A 19,021-nucleotide genomic window follows, 5' to 3' on the forward strand; every position below is an offset into this window, starting at 1 on the left:
AATTAAATACAAAAAAATTAATATAAATGGAAATAAAAACAAAAATATATACATAAATAAATAAATAAAAGCAAAAATAAATACAAACATAAATGTAGAAATAAATACAAAAATAAATATATAAATAGAATTACATATCAATAAATAAAAAAAACCACTTTGCTCTCATATGTATTTATTTCATGCTGCAGACAATGTCAGCTTGAAATGCAGAAGGAAAAACTATTCAAATGAGGGGGCGGTCCTAAGTGTGTCTTGGGTTGAACTGTTCGCCTATTGGTTGATCGACATGTGAGTGCGAAAAAGCTCCGTCGGGGAGGAGAGAGATCAGGCTCACATGTCGATCAAGCTGACATTGTCTGCAGCATGAAATAAATACATATGAGAGCAGAGTGCTTTTTTTTATTTATTGATATGTAATTCTATTTATATATTTATTTTTGTATTTATTTCTACATTTATTTTTGTATTTATTTTTAATTTTTGAAACTTGTTTTTTATTTTTGTATTTATTTTTGCTTTTATTTATTTATTTATATAATTATTTATTTTAGTTTTTATTTCCATTTATATTTATTTTTGTGTATGAAATTTTGTGATTTTTTCTTTCATTTTTGTTTTTATTTTCACTTTTATTTATTTATTTATTTATTATTTTGGCAGTTTTAGTCCTCCATACTCCAGCCATGTTTGTCCTTGTTATGCACCGCAGGGTGTTTGCAGACAGAGGGCGCTGTTTGCCAGTAATATTCTTTCCAGCCAAGTATCTTGACTCACCATAGTAGCAAAGATTATCTTATCTGATTGTGTTGCCTTCAATTGCAGCATCTTTTCTTGTGAAAGGGGTTTTGCCGCAGGATGTCGGCCCCAAGTCAACTTATTATCCGACATGAAATTATGAGGAAAAGTTTAAAAATAACCTCCATATGGAGCGCCAGATAGCATCTAATATCAATATTTCATGAACAAATGAAAGAGCGGATCCAGGCGAGAGTCCGAGTGGCCCCGGAGGGCTGAGCGGATCGATGCTAGGGTCTCTCTGGCAGTCCGTCGAGGCGCACCCCGGAGCTCAAGCTAATGCTATTAGGCGTCATCGAGCGGGCCCCGCCTGCTCTTTGACTCTTCTAATCGGATAAAAAGCCTTCAAACATTTGTTCGCTGGCTGCTGCTTCCGCATCACGACTCAGCAGCTCCTTTAAGGCCACGCCTCCGTGGCGAGGTTGCTAATACGGTTGCTAATACGACTCCTTTGGCTCTCCTAAACTGAAGGTTGTGGGTTCCATCGTTGGGCAAAATACTGAACCCCGCATTGCTTCTGATGTTGCGTCATCAGTACGCAAATGTGCTAACAGTGAGGTGGAAAAGCGCCTTACAGGTACATTACAGTACATTGTTACGTTATTACAGTAATAACAGTAACAACAACAGTAATGCAATCAGTATTAACAGTAAAATAACGGTAACAATAAAAACAATAGTTAACGTAACATCAGTGTCAACAGTAACACTAATAACAACGATAATATAACGCCGATGTCAACAGTAACAATCGTAACACCAACAGTAACGGGAACAGCGATTGTCTTGGTGGCTGGGGTCAAAGGTGATATGAATGTCTTTGTTTTCTTCAAGTACGACAAACCCAAGGCGAGATCTTCTGCACTTCTTTCTGCTGTTTTCCTAAACTAGGCAATCACATAGCTTATACTGCTACTACCAGTTAACACACACATACACATGTGCATGTAGACACACACATAAAGTTGGAATGAAAGCGGGAGAAACAGGAAGTGAGGAAGAGGAAGTGTTAATCTTCTCTTTCTAATCGTCAGCAAATAAGAGTGGATCAGATACAAAAAACTGTGGTCATTCATCACAAATGCGGAATCCATTATTTACATAAATGACTCCATGCCAGCATGTTGTAAAGTATACAACTACAGCGCCCTCTGGTGGCAGATGACTGCATAGAAAATAGCAAACGAGTAAAACACTATCTTACTTCACTAAACACTATCACCGACGTGTGGGTGTGTTTACTGCGATTCACAAGTGTCCCTGAATGTAGCCTCAACATGATGCACATGAATGCCCCCTTTTAGAAACAGCTCCAGCAGCGTTGACAGCAGTTTGATTGTTTTGATCCTGCATGTTGAATATGAAGTGTTCAATATCTGACTGGGATCTTTCCATGATGTCCCAACTCTAAAATAACCACTACCCCCTTTTTTTAATAGTATCTGAAATACATACAACCAACAATAAAGTCTCATTTTAGGGTGAATCTCCACTCACTGCGCCAGGTTTTCACCGCTAATTGGAACGCCATGCATTCATTTTCTATACCGCTTATCCTCACTAGAGGATCCTCTCTACACCCTGGAATGGTGGCCAGCCAATCACAGGGCACATATAGACAAACAACCATTCACACTCACATTCATACCTATGGACAATTTGGAGTGGCTAATTAACCTAGCATGTTTTTGGAATGTGGGAGGAAACCGGAGTACCCGGAGAAAACCCACGCATGCACGGGGAGAACATGCAAACTCCACACAGAGATGCCCAAGCGGGGAATCGAACCCGAATATCCTAGTTGTGTCATGACGAAGTCATCATTCAAACTTACTTATTTGTTGATATGAATCACAAAGAGCAAGGACCAACTTGCCGCGCTGTCTGTTTCCTGTCTGCGGTCTCCTCGCGCTGTGAGGCGTTCAGGTACACTCGTAAGTTTGAGTTTTAGGCGCTAATTGTTTTTTTTTTTTCACGTAACCACTGGGAACCACTGCTGCGTATGTTTACTAGATCAACACTCACAGTGTTTAATTAAGACAAAGAGCGTAGTTTGGGGATTTTAGTTTTGTTTTCTGTTAATGTTACAACTTTATGGTAAATGTAGCTTTTTTTCCCCCTCATAAAATGACAACTTTATTATGTTGCTAATAATTACAACTTAATAATAGTACTTTAAACAAAAAAAGACTAGAATTTTCCTGGAAATCTTTGCCGTTGATGTTAGAACTTTATTGTACAAAAGCCTTTTTTTCTCCTAAAATTCCAACTTGAAGCTCTACCTTACTAGTAATGGTAATTAATAACGTGAAATGTCCAACTTGCTACGACTATGAACAGTATTCTTTCGTAGATTGTGGCTTGAGTCACGCAAAATTATCTCTTTATTTACTTATTTATTTTCTGTATCCTTTGGACTTAATGAAATGGAAGCTCCCCTTTGAGTGACATTTAGCCAACCGGTCCTTGCCCGTCTCTTAAAGTAAAATACGCTGCGGTAAAGTGAATAAGAGTGATCTCATTAACCAACATGTCCGCCAATAAGAAGAATTGGATTTTCTGCAGTGGTGAATCCTGAAGGCAGTTTGATGCCAAAGATCAATAAGACTTCCTCCCAGCCTTTATCTCTTTCCTCACATCGCGCTGCGTATCGACCCGAGACGAAAGTGACGGACGGGACGGAGTCCTCTCGCTGACGGCACTGTCCATCACTGCACGTGGGCGTCTCACAAAGGTCAAAGGTGAGACTGAGGAGGAGATGATGAGGGCTCGGACTTGTGTCGCTTTGGATTTGTCATCAAATGACTGCCGGAGAGAGCAGAGGAAGTGAACGTCTTCCCTCCTGTCCTCGCCATCTGTTGAGCGGGTCAACTCATGTCCTGTCCTGTGTGGCCTGGAAACATCTGCAGCGAGGCAGGCCCAGACCTCCTGTTGAAATATATGTGCTATGTGTCATTTATGATGACGACATACCTGGAAGGAAAAATTGGCTTTATGTGATTTCTAGCTTTGCTATTAATTAGGAGTGTGCTGCCCTTAAGGCTTAAGGTTCCCAAGTACCCCATCAGACATTTGACCTGACGCCACGTACCCCCATGAACTCCCTACTCCGAAAACATAAACCTTATTATGTTAATTACCTTGAAATCGACCTCGACGATAATTCATTGGCTAATTCATGTTATAGTAATTCTGGGGGAAAATTGTGTATATTACCTACTTTGGCCTGCATGTGCATGTGTGAGTGTGTTTGCTGTGATTTACAAGTGTCCCTGAATGCAGCGGTAACTTGTGTCCACTGCCGCTACCATTACCCCCTTCTTAATAGTATTTCAAATACAAAAATACTGTACATACAACCATCAATAAAGCCTCATTTTCGAATCTCCATTCACAGCGGAGATGCATTTGAACGCCAATATTAAAGAAATCTTCAAGATAAAACACTCTTAATGCACAAAGTCAGCATTCAGACTTACTTATTTGTTGGTATGATGCACACAAGGAACAACTTGCCACTGTCTCCTTCCTGTTGGGTATATTTGCACTGTGAGGCGTTCAGGCGCACTTGTCATTTTGAGTGTTAGGCGCTCATTCACCCTGGGGATTTATTCTTCCTCTCAAAAATAACAATACTTCAGATATCATAAGATGATTTACATCAACAATTACCAATTTGTTTCCAGACACATTTCACATTTTTCAGTTAGCCTGCTTCTTGCTATTAACTGTACATTAAAGCTGGCTAGCATTAGCCATTTCGCTTATGTTCAAATGCTCTACAACACATTTTGTAACAAACATTTAGCAGTCAGCTGTTTAGTCTAGCAACTTTCTAAACTCTTTACAGCCGTTAAAATATAAATTATCTCTACTTTGTACTAACCTGTGGTACAGAATAAGGAAGACAATCCACGATGACTTGACGTATATTCACCCTCGGTATTTATTCTTCCTCTGTGGTTTTGTCACCTACTCTATACCACTATCGCTGCTAGCACCCCCTAGTGGACCTTACGGTATTACACCCAAACGCCAACAATGGAGATTTGGTTATTTTAGAAACAAACATATAAAAAAAATAGTAGGGTGTCTTTTTTCTTTTAGAACTGAATTTTATATGCATGACATGAACTATTACTACTCTTAAAAGCTCTAACCATATTTATGCATTTTAAACCGTAATCATTTCTTGAAAAAAATTTTTTTATAATTCGAGCCCAGCTTCAGTCAACACAAGGTCATCAAGCTGTGGTCCCATTCTTCAGAAGCATTCTTATCAAGAAAAAAACCAAGTGGAGATAGGACTCCCTGGTACAATGTATCCCAGAAGATATCAGCATGTGTGCTAGTTCACTTTCCAAACAACACAGCACACCTTCTGTGGCAGCTTTTTTGGCAACTCACATTTGAAAAGCCACCCACACGGATGTCCTGGGAAAAGAGGACGTTTGGCCACCCTATGTAAAGCACTTTGGGTTGCATTTTATGTATAAAAAGGGTTTATAAGTAAAGTTTTATTTGATTGAATTGGTCACACTATAGTTGCATGACGGTCAAGTGGTTAGCACGCAGGCCTCACAGCTAGGAGACCCAAGTTCAATTCCAACCTCGGCCATCTCTGTGTGGAGTGTGCATTTTCTCCGGGTACTCCGGTTTCCTCCCACATTCCAAAAACATGCTAGGTTAATTAGCCACTCCAAATTGTCCATAGGTATGAATGTGAGTGTGAATGGTTGTTTGTCTATATGTGCCCTGTGATTGGCTGGCCACCAGTCCAGGGTGTACCCCAAACCCCGAGATTCAATATTTTGTCTTTATTCTATTGAAATTACTGCATTTTTTTTTGCTTTTGTTGTTGTTGCTTTAATTTTTGAAAGTTTTCTAATTAAATGATGTTTTTAGAATGTGCCACCGGACCATAAAAAAACAGCTGTGTGCCACAAATGGCCCCTGGGCCGCACTTTGGACACCTCTAGTTTATGTGTTGGTGCTATGTACCTGTATGACCTCCACCAGCAATCCTTTTATCCCTTCAGGTTAGGAAATATGAGACGCCTGATGGCTCTTTCAACTTTTTATTTATGTGGCTGTGAGCCGGTTGGACCGGTCCAGGAGTCAAACCCAAACCCTTGAGCTATAACAGTATTCAGTATTCCACCCGTATTACTGTACAGTAGTGTCGTTTTGATAGATGCAGCCGTGTTATTTTGTCGAAAGCCTGGGGTGGGGACGTTGCAAAGGTATCTAAAGGTGGAGAATTGACAATATTTCTGATGATTTTGCTGGGTTCAACAGTCTTACAAATGCTTACTGTACATACTGTACATATTATACATATAGTATGTGGCTCAATGCATGACATGACTTTACATTGGCAGCTTTATTCCCACAATTCCCACAGGAGATATGGTGTATCATTGTGTACTTGAAGTAACATTTATCTTTAAGTAGTCTTTTTCTTATCGTACCAAAGAGGGCAGTGCAAGGAGCCACTGGGGGGGGACTCCCACTCCCAAGACATCTTGTGGTCAGGAGGAAACATTAGATGCTGGCTAAGGTCAAACAGATAAAAGCTGGTCAATAGGAAGTCATTTGTCATGTCTCTTTAAGCCACCAAAGCCATCAATGGGGACAAGAAGAATGGTATGCTCCACACAATGATGCAATACAAATTATAAAAACATTGGCTTCATTTATTTAGGTTACAAATCAAAGACAGTAGTCACAAGGACCAGAGAGGTACTGAAGTTGTATCTAAGTCATGTAATTATAAATAAAGACACCAAAATATATGAACAAAAATGCATTTTATAGAGAATAATTATAGTTTTACATGAAGAAAACAAAGTAAAATAATAATAATAAATGAGGAATGGATGGAAGTTATTGTTGGCAAGATAGAATTCAATAGTTAGTTGAATTACTAGTTAGTTAGTTAGTTACTATGGTACCCATTATGTCATTGTTTGGTCATATAAAAAAAACAACAACAAAAAAACCTTAAACTGTATTATGGAAAGCAGGAAGTGAACAAATGTAACAGTTAGTGATTGTAAAAGTACCAGATGGAGGGGTAGGATTTAATAAGCTTTGCTTCTTCCTACTCCTTTTGGACATGTGGAACTGTGAACTGATTATGGGATGCACTCAATTGGAATCTGATGCATGTTCAAATGAAATAAAACCATTACCATTACCATTACCATTACCTTTACCATTACCATTACCATTACCATTACCATTACCATTACCTTTACCATTACCATTACCATTACCATTACCATTACCATTACCATTACCATTACCATTACCTTTACCATTACCATTACCATTACCATTACCATTACCATTACCTTTACCATTACCATTACCATTACCATTACCTTTACTATTCCCATTCCCATTCCCATTCCCATTACCATTACATTACCTTTACTATTACCATTACCATTACCATTACCATTACCATTACCATTACCATTACCATTACCATTACCATTACCATTACCATTACATTACCTTTACTATTTCCATTACCATTACCATTACATTACCATTACCATTACCATTACCATTACCATTACCATTACCATTACCATTACCATTACCATTACATTACCATTACCATTACCTTTACTATTTCCATTACCATTACCATTACATTACCATTACATTACCATTACCATTACCATTACTATTACCATTACCATTACCATTACCTTTACTATTTCCATTACCATTACCATTACCATTACCATTACCATTACCATTACATTACCATTACCATTACCATTACCATTACATTACATTACCTTTACTATTTCCATTACCATTACCATTACCATTACCATTACCATTACCATTACCATTACCATTACCATTACCATTACCATTACCATTACCATTACCATTACCATTACCATTACCATAATATCGCTCACCTTCTTTATGAAACTGTTGTCATTGGCAACATTCTTTGGCCCCATGGCGGGTTATTATGCATGGCTGCTTTGTTTGGCCACTCAATTCCAGTCAATACTACAATGTTGTACGAAGACTGAGAGTGTACAAAAGCCCCCGTTATCCCCTCAACTGTGAAAAACATCTCAGGTGGGATCTCCCTGCCATGCATCGAAAGCCATCGGGACCGGCAAAGTTCCATAAAACTTTCTTTTGAGGCCTTTGAAAACTTCTTTGTTCTTAAAAGTCTTCTCTCGTCTGATGTACGAGTACGATCCCGTATCTTGACCGAATCCCAATCTGGCTCAAGGCTGATGGAATTTTTTGGGGTCTGCCGCTTGACTTTTTTGTTCCATAAACGTCGGGATCTTTGAAGAATTCCCAAAAGAATCCCACCACGCTCAAAGAGAGAAAGCTTTTTTGCCTTTGCCATCAATACGTAGATCATGAGTGTGTTATTTTTTATCAGCCTATTTGACTTTAATGCTTATTTGTAATAAACTGCTTACTCAAAAACATTTTTTGTTGCGTTGCATAGAACTAGAACTTACTTAGAACCTTCTCAGGATTCAACAGCGGGTAGTTCTTACGTGTTTGGGTAGAACTCAGGGCGCTGTTTTTGGCCCACAGAGGTTGACACGCCATCGTGATGCGTGACAGACAAAGCAGCCTCTTGCCTCATGGCGTCACATCAGGCGGCGCTGTGACCGACCGATTCCTCGCCATGCATCCTTGTCCTCAAAGCGTGACGGCATCGACCAATAGCCGACGACTTTCACGACGACTTCCAGTTCAAGGTTGGTTATGTTTCTTGAACAACTTCAACATGCCGTGCATGCTGGGAAGTTGGAGTAAGAACGGGTGCAGTTGCCTTGGCGACCGGCTACTAGTCTCAACAAGGAGGGTTTTGTCTTGGGGGGGGGGGGGGGGGGGGTGCGAGTGGCCCCCTTTCGCACACACAGACACATAATGGTGCTGCATGTCCCTGCTTGGCGGGTGTTTACAGGATGTCATCTCTTTCAGTGCCGTTCTTCCGCCCGTCCCATCCTTTCATCCATTGGCTTCTGCCCTGGAATGCTGGGAAAGGATGGAGGAGTTCCAGAAGGGGGAGTGACGAGACAGAGAAAGAGAGAGAGAGAGAGAGAGAGAGAGAGAGAGAGAGAGAATGCATATATACATCCCACGGAGGCTGGCGCTCACATTCCCAGCTGGATTACTGCACAACTTGGGAGACCATTTTAACCAACCAAGGTGAGTTTGTTTACTTTTTTTTTTTTTTTTTTTTTTTAGCGTAGCCATCATTAACTCTAACACACCTTATTGTCACGTTGGACTTTTTTTTCCGGTAAATGTTAACCTTTACAAGGATTTTTTTTACATTTTATGACATGTCGAAAAAAAAAAGAGTTGGACTGGTTTTATAGCAGCTATAAAGAGATTATATTGTTTGTCACATCAACTAATTTCCTTATGACAGCATAAAATGTCTAAAAAAGATAATTAGACTTGTTGACATGTTATGTCACTGACATATCTAAAATAGAATTAGACAACGTCTGGAAAAAAAACTTCACAAATTTGTCATGTATGAGATTTGAAAGCGTCGTCAAGGCCACAGCCTGCACAGCAGAGTAGTCAGTCAATGCTCTTGGGGGGTTCGGGGGGGGTTGATTACGTGTGATGTGCACTGAAAGGGGCCTCGCCCTTTCTCTCTCGCCACCTTTAAAAGACTTTTTTCACTCAACTTTTTTTTTTTTTTTTTTTTTTGCTCGTCTGCTTCATTGCTTCTCTAGCGGTAGAAACCACAGAGTCTCCAAAGTACGGCCAATGGGCGGCTTTGTTTTTTTAACGGCCTTCACCATGTTATGTAAGCAATACAATGACATATTGGGATGTTATCTTAGCATATATTAGCTTACGTTATATTTAGCATCTTTAATGTGTCCTTTCATTTTGCTGTTTGTGGCCCTCACCGGAAGAAATCTGTAGGAAAAGCAGCATTAAGAAGACTGATTTAGGATCTACTGCAGGGGTCTCAGGGGCCAAATGTGGCCCGCGGGACACTAGTTTGAGGCCCCCGCCTTGATATGATAGTTTAATGTTTAAGTTTGATACGGATGCTGTATGGTATCATGTACCCAGAAAAAATTATTACGTTTGATTCATGTTCATGTTAAAGGTTAAATAACTGTTAATAGTTATCCTCCCTATCCGTGTGGAAGTGGTAAGTTTTTGGCTATTTAAGTTGAAAGGAAATAACTTGAAGGCTACCGTTTAGGTCGCTAGCTCTCTAGTTTGCGAGTTAGCATGTGTCTCAAGACCCTGCAGTTGCGCAATATGTTGTAAATAAAAAGAGTATAAATGTGACTATAGTCGTGTTTTGTCATGTCTACAGGGCTCTAATAATGCTTTGTTCATTTTAATCTGAAAAAAATAATTTGTCTACCCACCAACTATATGTGGTTTCTTAAGTTTTTATTATTTGCCGTTTTATTACAGTAAATATATCGGACTCGGATATATCGGAAATTCGCTCACAACGGACAGATAAAAAAGAAGCGATTTTTCTGTAATGCATTTCCAATAAAAATTCATTGCATATATCGGATTTTTTATAACGGATTTCGCCTATTTCGGACAAAATCTCCAGTCCCGTTCCAATGCATTTCCATGAAATTTCCCTCGCATATATCGGATGGCCGCATCGTGGCGCTCCGATTCGCCGAATCGTGATGACGTCATTTGCAGCGTTTGCAGCGTTGCCTGCGCGTCCAGGTACATTGGAAACATAGTCAAGGAAGTGCCTTTTTATAACGGATAAAATCCCATTTACGCATATACCGGATATAAATCCCATATATGCGTAAAACGGACATTTTCCGGTATACGCATATAACGGATTTCGCTTATATCGGACAAAACCAGTGGGAACAATTGAATCCGATATATCCGAGGTTTACTGTATTATTATATTTATTTATTTATTACTGATTGATTGATTTTCTTTATTCTTGATTTGTTTATTTATTTTTCATCTTATTTTGTATAGAAAAATAAAAAGTAAGATATTTGAGAACAGTGGAATGTTTTATTAGAGCTTTTCTTGTAGAAAATTGGAACCAAAGCGAAGTTTTTTACATTTTTTTGTTTTTAATAAATGCGTTTTTTGGGGGGGTTTTGAGACCCCTGAGTTACGTTATATTTAGCATCTTTAATGTGTCCTTGTGGCCCTCACCGGAAAAAATGTGTAGGAAAAGCGTCATTAAGAAGACTGATGAAGGATCTACTGTTGTGTTTTATTATCCACAAGCTTGAGATCCAGTGAAGCGTGTGCTATGGTAGCATAAACAAACCCTCATTGGTCTTTTTTTTTTACATACAATAATAACATATCTGTGTGTGGGTGTGTGGAGGCCTGAATGAGGGGGGGGGGGGGTGATTACAAGGTTGCACAAGTGTACCGCTTTTTTTATTTTTTTTTAATCTGCCAGGCTTTTTGGGTGTGTCTTTCTTTCCCAAACACAATATTGACTCCAGGGAGTAAAGCAGCAAGTTAGATCATCTCTCTGGTGTATTTTCAGCTGAACATGATACTTAGCAAGAGTAAATCCCCCCCACACCTTTTCCCGCCATGATGTTGCGAACATCTGTATTCGCTCGGGTCGCTGTGGATAAAAATGACCAAGCACAGAAATGTTGCACAATGCGTCATAACTCATTAAGTACACACACACACACCATGGAGATGATGTTTGCAGTGGACGGACATCCGTGTGTGTGTGTGTGTGTGTGTGTGAGGCTACGAGGGTGCGGCACAAAAATGAAACTGGATGGCGACATGTGCAGACATGACCTGAAGCCATGACGTGCAGCGAGGATCATGGCTGATGAGGCAATGACTTCTTTGGAGTTTTTTACTGGTTGCTCCAAAAGACCATAACAAGAAAAAAACGAGAATACAGTAATCTCTCAATCAAGGTTTTTCCAAACTATATTCATTTGAATAAAGCCTATTATTAGTCAAAAACTATGTACACTTAAAGGGGAAGTGTACTTTTTGGGGAATTTAGCCCATCATTCACAATCCTTATGTCAGAGGTCTCAAATATGCGGCCCGCGGGCCAAATGTGAACTTCCTGTCCGCCACCCATTCCCCTCCCCTAGCACCAGAACACATTTACAGTAACACACATGAGCACAAGTCTTATTTATGTCTTATTTTCTCTTATTCTATCTACTAAATTGGGTAATAGGAGTGTAAAGGTGACTATAGGGGTGTTATTTCATATCTAGAGGTCTCTAATAATGACAAATGCGTATTTAGAATGTCATAAACAGGTTTTCTGACAACAAAAATATTCAACTTATAGATAAGGACACTTGGATTTCATTCACCTTTGTTAAAAATAGTGAGTCAATATGTCTTATTTATGTCTTATTTTCTTTTATTATATCTACTATATTGGGTAATGGGAGTGTAAATGTGACTATAGGGGTGTTATTTCATATCTAGAGGTCTCTAATAATGACAAATGCGTATTTAGAATGTCATAAACGAGTTTTTTGACAACAAAAATATTCAACTTATAGATAAGGACACTTGGATTTCATTCACCTTTGTTAAGGTAGGTAGTGAGTCAATATGTCTTATTTATGTCTTATTTTCTCTTATTATATCTACTATATTGGGTAATAGTAATGTAAAGGTGACTATAGGGGTGTTATGTCATATCTAGAGGTCTCTAATAATGACAAATACGTATTTAGAATGTCAAAAATGTTTTTTTTGACAACAAAAATATTCAACTTATAGATAAGGACACTTGGATTTCATTCACCTTTGTTAAAAATAGTGAGTCAATATGTCTTATTTATGTCTTATTTTATCTTATTATATCTACTATGTTGGTAATGGGAGTGTAAAGGTGACTATAGGGGTGTTATTTCATATCTAGAGGTCTCTAATAATGACAAATGCGTATTTAGAATGTCATAAACAGGTTTTCTGACAACAAAAATATTCAACTTATAGATAAGGACACTTGGATTTCATTCACCTTTGTTAAAAATAGTGAGCCAATATGTCTTATTTATGTCTTATTTTCTCTTATTCTATCTACTAAATTGGGTAATAGGAGTTGAAAGGTGACTATAGGGGTGTTATTTAATATCTAGAGGTCTCTAATAATGACAAATACGTATTTAGAATGTCAAAAATGTTTTTTTTGACAACAAAAATATTCAACTTATAGATAAGGACACTTGGATTTCATTCACTTTTGTTAAAAATAGTGAGTCAATATGTCTTATTTATGTCTTATTTTCTTTTATTATATCTACTATATTGGGTAATGGGAGTGTAAATGTGACTATAGGGGTGTTATTTCATATCTAGAGGTCTCTAATAATGACAAATGCGTATTTAGAATGTCATAAACGAGTTTTTTGACAACAAAAATATTCAACTTATAGATAAGGACACTTGGATTTCATTCACCTTTGTTAAGGTAGGTAGTGAGTCAATATGTCTTATTTATGTCTTATTTTCTCTTATTATATCTACTATATTGGGTAATAGTAATGTAAAGGTGACTATAGGGGTGTTATGTCATATCTAGAGGTCTCTAATAATGACAAATGCGTATTTAGAATGTCATAAATGTTTTTTTTGACAACAAAAATATTCAACTTATAGATAAGGACACTTGGATTTCATTCACCTTTGTTAAAAATAGTGAGTCAATATGTCTTATTTATGTCTTATTTTCTTTTATTATATCTACTATATTGGGTAATGGGAGTGTAAATGTGACTATAGGGGTGTTATTTAATATCTAGAGGTCTCTAATAATGACAAATACGTATTTAGAATGTCAAAAATGTTTTTTTTGACAACAAAAATATTCAACTTATAGATAAGGACACTTGGATTTCATTCACTTTTGTTAAAAATAGTGAGTCAATATGTCTTATTTATGTCTTATTTTCTTTTATTATATCTACTATATTGGGTAATGGGAGTGTAAATGTGACTATAGGGGTGTTATTTCATATCTAGAGGTCTCTAATAATGACAAATGCGTATTTAGAATGTCATAAACGAGTTTTTTGACAACAAAAATATTCAACTTATAGATAAGGACACTTGGATTTCATTCACCTTTGTTAAGGTAGGTAGTGAGTCAATATGTCTTATTTATGTCTTATTTTCTCTTATTATATCTACTATATTGGGTAATAGTAATGTAAAGGTGACTATAGGGGTGTTATGTCATATCTAGAGGTCTCTAATAATGACAAAGGCGTATTTAGAATGTCATAAATGTTTTTTTTGACAACAAAAATATTCAACTTATAGATAAGGACACTTGGATTTCATTCACCTTTGTTAAAAATAGTGAGTCAATATGTCTTATTTATGTCTTATTTTCTCTTATTATATCTACTATGTTGGTAATGGGAGTGTAAAGGTGACTATAGGGGTGTTATTTCATATATAGAGGTCTCTAATAATGACAAATGCGTATTTAGAATGTCATAAATGTTTTTTTTGACAACAAAAATATTCAACTTATAGATAAGGACACTTGGATTTCATTCACCTTTGTTAAGGTAGGTAGTGAGTCAATATGTCTTATTTATGTCTTATTTTCTCTTATTCTATCTACTATATTGGGTAATAGTAATGTAAAGGTGACTATAGGGGTGTTATGTCATATCTAGAGGTCTCTAATAATGACAAATGCGTATTTAGAATGTCATAAATGTTTTTTTTGACAACAAAAATATTCAACTTATAGATAAGGACACTTGGATTTCATTCACCTTTGTTTAAAAATTGTGAGCCAATATGTCTTATTTATGTCTTATTTTATCTTATTATAGCTACAATATTGGGTAATAGTAGTGTAACTGTGACTATAGGGGTGTTATTTCATATATAGAGGTCTCTAATAATGACAAATGCGTATTTAGAATGTCATAAACGTTTTTTTTGACAACAAAAATATTCAACTTATAGATAAGGACACTTGGATTTCATTCACCTTTGTTAAAAATAGTGAGTCAATATGTCTTATTTATGTCTTATTTTCTCTTATTATATCTACTATATTGGGTAATAGGAGTGTAAGGTGACTATAGGGGTGTTGTTTCATGTCTACAAGGCTCTAATAATGTTAGGAAAAAAAATTTATAAGCTAGTTTTCTAAGCTCTAAGAAAATATTTTATTTACAAATAAAAAAATTCACTCAGGGAGACCAGACCGGCACAGCTTGATTGGTGATGCATCTCACGCATCTTCTAAATGATTGAGTTTCACGCTTGGTTTCCCTTTACAGAAACATCTCCAGCTGGTTGTTTAAGCTAGCAAGGTACGCGACCATGAACAGTGTGGCAAACTGGCTGGTGGAGAACAAGGACAAGATAGAGAAAGGGGTGGACATCATGGGGCAAGCCTCCGAGGTGTTGGCCTCCACCGTGGGCCAGCTCCACCCCATCCTGGAAGCCGTCTTCATGGCTTCGGCCGAGATCCTCAGCAATCCCGACGGCAAAGAGGCCGTCTACTTGACACAGAAGATCGATGAGGTCAACCAGAAGCTGGTGGGCATCCAGAACGAGATCGATAAAATTGCTCTGGAGCTGCAGAGGACGTCCATGAACAAGCAGAACTTTGACCGCGAGGCTCAGATGCTGGGCCAGTATGAGAAGTTCCAGGAGTTCATCAACGCCAAGCCAGACTGGAAGGCGAAGAAGAAGGAGAAGTTCCTCAAGTATTACGAGAACACCGACGGCGACTTGAACTTGGACGCTCTCTACTACGCCGTCATGGGGGAGAACACATCAGGTGACCCCATGCTGGACACGGTGGTCGCCACGGAGCAGAGGAGCAGGAGGGCGGTGGAGGACTTTTGTGCTTCGCTGAAGAAGCTATTCGTGGTTGGCCTCATCGCCGTCATGGGCTATGCCGCCCTCAAGGAGGGCGTGGTGGAGACGGACTTAGTGACCAAGTGGCAGGAGCGAATGGAGACGGTGGAGAAACGAATGAAAACCGCCGTGGATTACTGCACAGAGACTTTTCTGGACCAGGCCAAGCTGGACCTGGAAGACCAGCTCAAGGAGAACCCCGGCACAGTCAGCGAGGACTTCACCCAAGTCCTGCTGGACTCTCTGGTGAAGAAGTACGACTGGGTCAAATGGTCGGTGAGAGCCTTCAACAGCAGGGAGCGCATCTTCTTCTACAACTGGCTGGCGGGGAGGAAGTTCCACGGCAGCGGCGGCGCCAACTGGTTTGACGCCACCACCAGCAACAAGATCAAAGTGGTCGTGTCCTTCTGCGTGGACCCCCAGCCCATCGACAAGAGCCAGATCAGGGAGCAGATCGAGCAACAGAAGCTGAAGGGGAACATGATGGCGGTGGCGCTGACGCTGAACCGATGCTTCCCCAACTGCCTGGTGCACGCCGTCAGCCATTACAAGGAGGTGGTGGAGTCCAACAACTTCAGCGTGGAGAGCTACTACTACGGCAAACACAAACGAGCCTTCCTGTGCATCCACCCGCAGTAGACCGTTACGCTAATGACCTCGTTAAAGTCAAGTGTTGCTGTGTTGTGTCATCTGCCTGGACTCTGAAGAAGCACCTTTATGACTGTGTTGGAACCCGCTTGTGTACCCCCCCCCCCCCCCCCCCCCGTTTATGTCCACCAACTCATCGAGTCCCGATCCAAGTCAAGTCAAGTCAAGTCAAGTTTATTTGTATAGCCCTTAAAACAAAATCCCAAAATGAAGGGATTTTAGCGAAAAAGAAACCTTGAGAAGTCATAATTATTATTATTATATTATTATAATTAATAACAATTATAGTAATGTCTTTATAAAAAATACAATCATAGTAATAATTACTACCAAAAGTGCCGTCTTGCTAACTTCCTTATTAGCGCTAAGCAGCGTGAAATGGAAATTGTTTCAGTACACAGCATTAAAACATACATACACTTCCTGTTCAGTGCAAAGTAAGCTTCAAAATAAAAGCAAGGCAGTACAGTAAACCTCGGATATATCGGATTCAATTGTTCCCACTGGTTTTGTCCGATATAAGCGAAATCCGTTATATGCGTATACCGGAAAATGTCCGTTTTACGCATATATCGGATTTATATCCGGTATATGCGTAAATGGGATTTTATCCGTTATAAAAAGGCACTTCCTTGACTATGTTTCCAATGTACCTGGACGCGCAGGCAACGCTGCAAACGCTGCAAATGACGTCGTATAGCGGCCTGTCACGATTCGGCGAATCGGAGCGCCACGATGCGGCCATCCGATATATGCGAGGGAAATTTCATGGAAATGCATTGGAACGGGACTGGAGATTTTGTCCGAAATAGGCGAAATCCGTTATAAAAAATCCGATATATGCAATGAATTTTTATTGGAAATGCATTACAGAAAAATCGCTTCTTTTTTATCTGTCCGTTGTGAGCGAATTTCCGATATATCCGAGTCCGATAGATCCGAGGTTTACTGTATTAACCTGGGTTTATTGTGAATTATTAGCCACCAGAAGTTCAAGCTTTATTGTATGGAAGCCCGTTTCGGCCACTGTAAGAAAAAATATACGTCAATGGAGAATCACGATTATGGAATCAAAAGTCAGAACCATGAGATAAAAAGTGGAATTTGTAAGATATAATTTTTTGATAAAATATTAATATACAATATTTGGGAGCTGTCTCCACTGGAGCCTTGTCTCATGTGCAGTTTCTATCTCATAACTTAATTCATAATTATGAATTTCCTGTCTCATCATTCTGACATTTCAATTTTTCCCATGATTTTGACTTTATCTCATAATTTGGACTTTTTAATCTCATAATTTTGAATTTTTATCTCACTATTATTACTGTTTTTGTAATTTCAACTTCTTAATGTCATAATTCAGATTTTTTTATCTTGTCATTTTGACATTTAATAATTGGCTGCACGGCGGACGAGTGGTTAAGCGTGCAGACCTCGCAGCTAGGAGACCAGAGTTCAATCCCACCCTTTTACCCGAAGACAGCTGGGATAGGCTCCAGCACCTCCCGCGACCCACAAATTATTTTCCTCTTTTTATCTCATAATTATGACTTTCTCATCTCATAATTAGGACTTTTTAATCTCTTTTTATCTCATAATTTTTACACTGATCTAATAGTTATGACCTTTTTTATCTCCTATTTATGACTTTGGATGTCATAATGATGACTTTGTATCATAATTAGTATGTTATTTCAGATTTAAAATTTTTAATCTCCTAATAATGACTTTCTTATGTCATAATTTGGAATTTAAATCTCATAATTTAGACATTTAGCCCATAATTATGACTTTCCTATCTCATGATATGCCTTTATATTTCATAATATATCATATATTTTCATAATTTAAATGTTTCTCATATTTTTTTACTTTTTATCTGATAGATATGACTTTCTTATGTCATATTTTCAACATTTTGTCTCATAATTCAGACTTTTTTTTCAGTGGGTTAAAGGGGCTTCCATATTATTGCCTTTGTAGTCAAGACATCCAACAAAATTACATAAGAGTATAAAATATATGAAAACTGAATAATCCAAATAAAAATATGCACAAATAGAGGAAAACCGTGGCAAAGGTTGAAAAATGTATTATCACAAGTAAAGGTGCTCGGTTATGCCGACAAACACTTATGTCGACGTGAGTCAGCCAGGGGCGTCGACATAAACGGGTTTCATCGCATTACAAATTCACCCTTTGATGTTTGATGTTGCACAAAACTCATTTCAAAACATTAGAGCCATAACTGTCATCACTTACATCGTCATCAGCGGTGGAGCCTTGAAGCTTGCATTGCTGTGGAATTGTACGCAACATATGAATGATATAACGTTGAAAACTACACCCATATGTACATTTCCAATGGTCCAATATTTCCAAATAAACCATATGTCAGTCAAGTCTGTTATTTCATGACCCATAAATCCCAGAGTTTTATATTTTTAGGTCTACGGTGCTCTATGGTTATCGTTGCACTTTTGTGATTGTGAAGATTTCAAGTGATGGAACACAAAAAGACGGTTTGAACTTCAAGTTTTGTTTTACATTTTAAAAATATAATTGAACACGAAACCTGAATAAAAACCAAATAACAGCAAAAATTGAAATATCAGCAGAAATTTCAAGAAAAAGTCAAGAATATTACAAAAACAATGGTGTAATATAATGAAGAAAAATGTT

General features: G+C 38.2%; 2 protein-coding genes across 7 annotated transcripts in view; one reads left to right on the forward strand and one right to left on the reverse strand.

Annotated features, from left to right (window-relative positions):
• The window catches only part of LOC131105168 (sodium- and chloride-dependent transporter XTRP3-like), a 42,013-nt gene extending 37,243 nt beyond the window's left edge, over positions 1 to 4,770 (reverse strand). For 3 of the 6 annotated variants that reach the window (XR_009119885.1, XR_009119886.1, XM_058053020.1), the window contains exons 1-3: positions 4,685 to 4,765; positions 4,278 to 4,327; positions 2,633 to 3,726 (exon numbers count right to left, since the gene is read on the reverse strand). The gene's annotated coding sequence lies outside the window, so the exon portion shown is untranslated. Of the gene's footprint in view, positions 1 to 2,632; positions 3,727 to 4,277; positions 4,346 to 4,684 lie in introns of all 6 variants that reach the window. The other 3 variants (XM_058053021.1, XM_058053022.1, XM_058053023.1) reach the window with 3 other exon arrangements.
• Positions 4,771 to 8,866: 4,096 nt separating this feature from the next.
• On the forward strand, positions 8,867 to 18,741 carry rpz5 (rapunzel 5). Its single transcript, XM_058053351.1, has 2 exons — positions 8,867 to 9,012; positions 15,103 to 18,741. The coding sequence occupies exons 1-2, from the start codon at positions 8,927 to 8,929 to the stop codon at positions 16,325 to 16,327; spliced, it is 1,311 nt and encodes a 436-aa protein (XP_057909334.1). The 5' UTR covers positions 8,867 to 8,926; the 3' UTR covers positions 16,328 to 18,741.
• The last annotated feature ends 280 nt before the right edge of the window (positions 18,742 to 19,021 follow it).

This window comes from Doryrhamphus excisus, chromosome 17 (assembly GCF_030265055.1).
Source record: "Doryrhamphus excisus isolate RoL2022-K1 chromosome 17, RoL_Dexc_1.0, whole genome shotgun sequence".
Classification (NCBI taxonomy): domain Eukaryota; kingdom Metazoa; phylum Chordata; class Actinopteri; order Syngnathiformes; family Syngnathidae; genus Doryrhamphus; species Doryrhamphus excisus.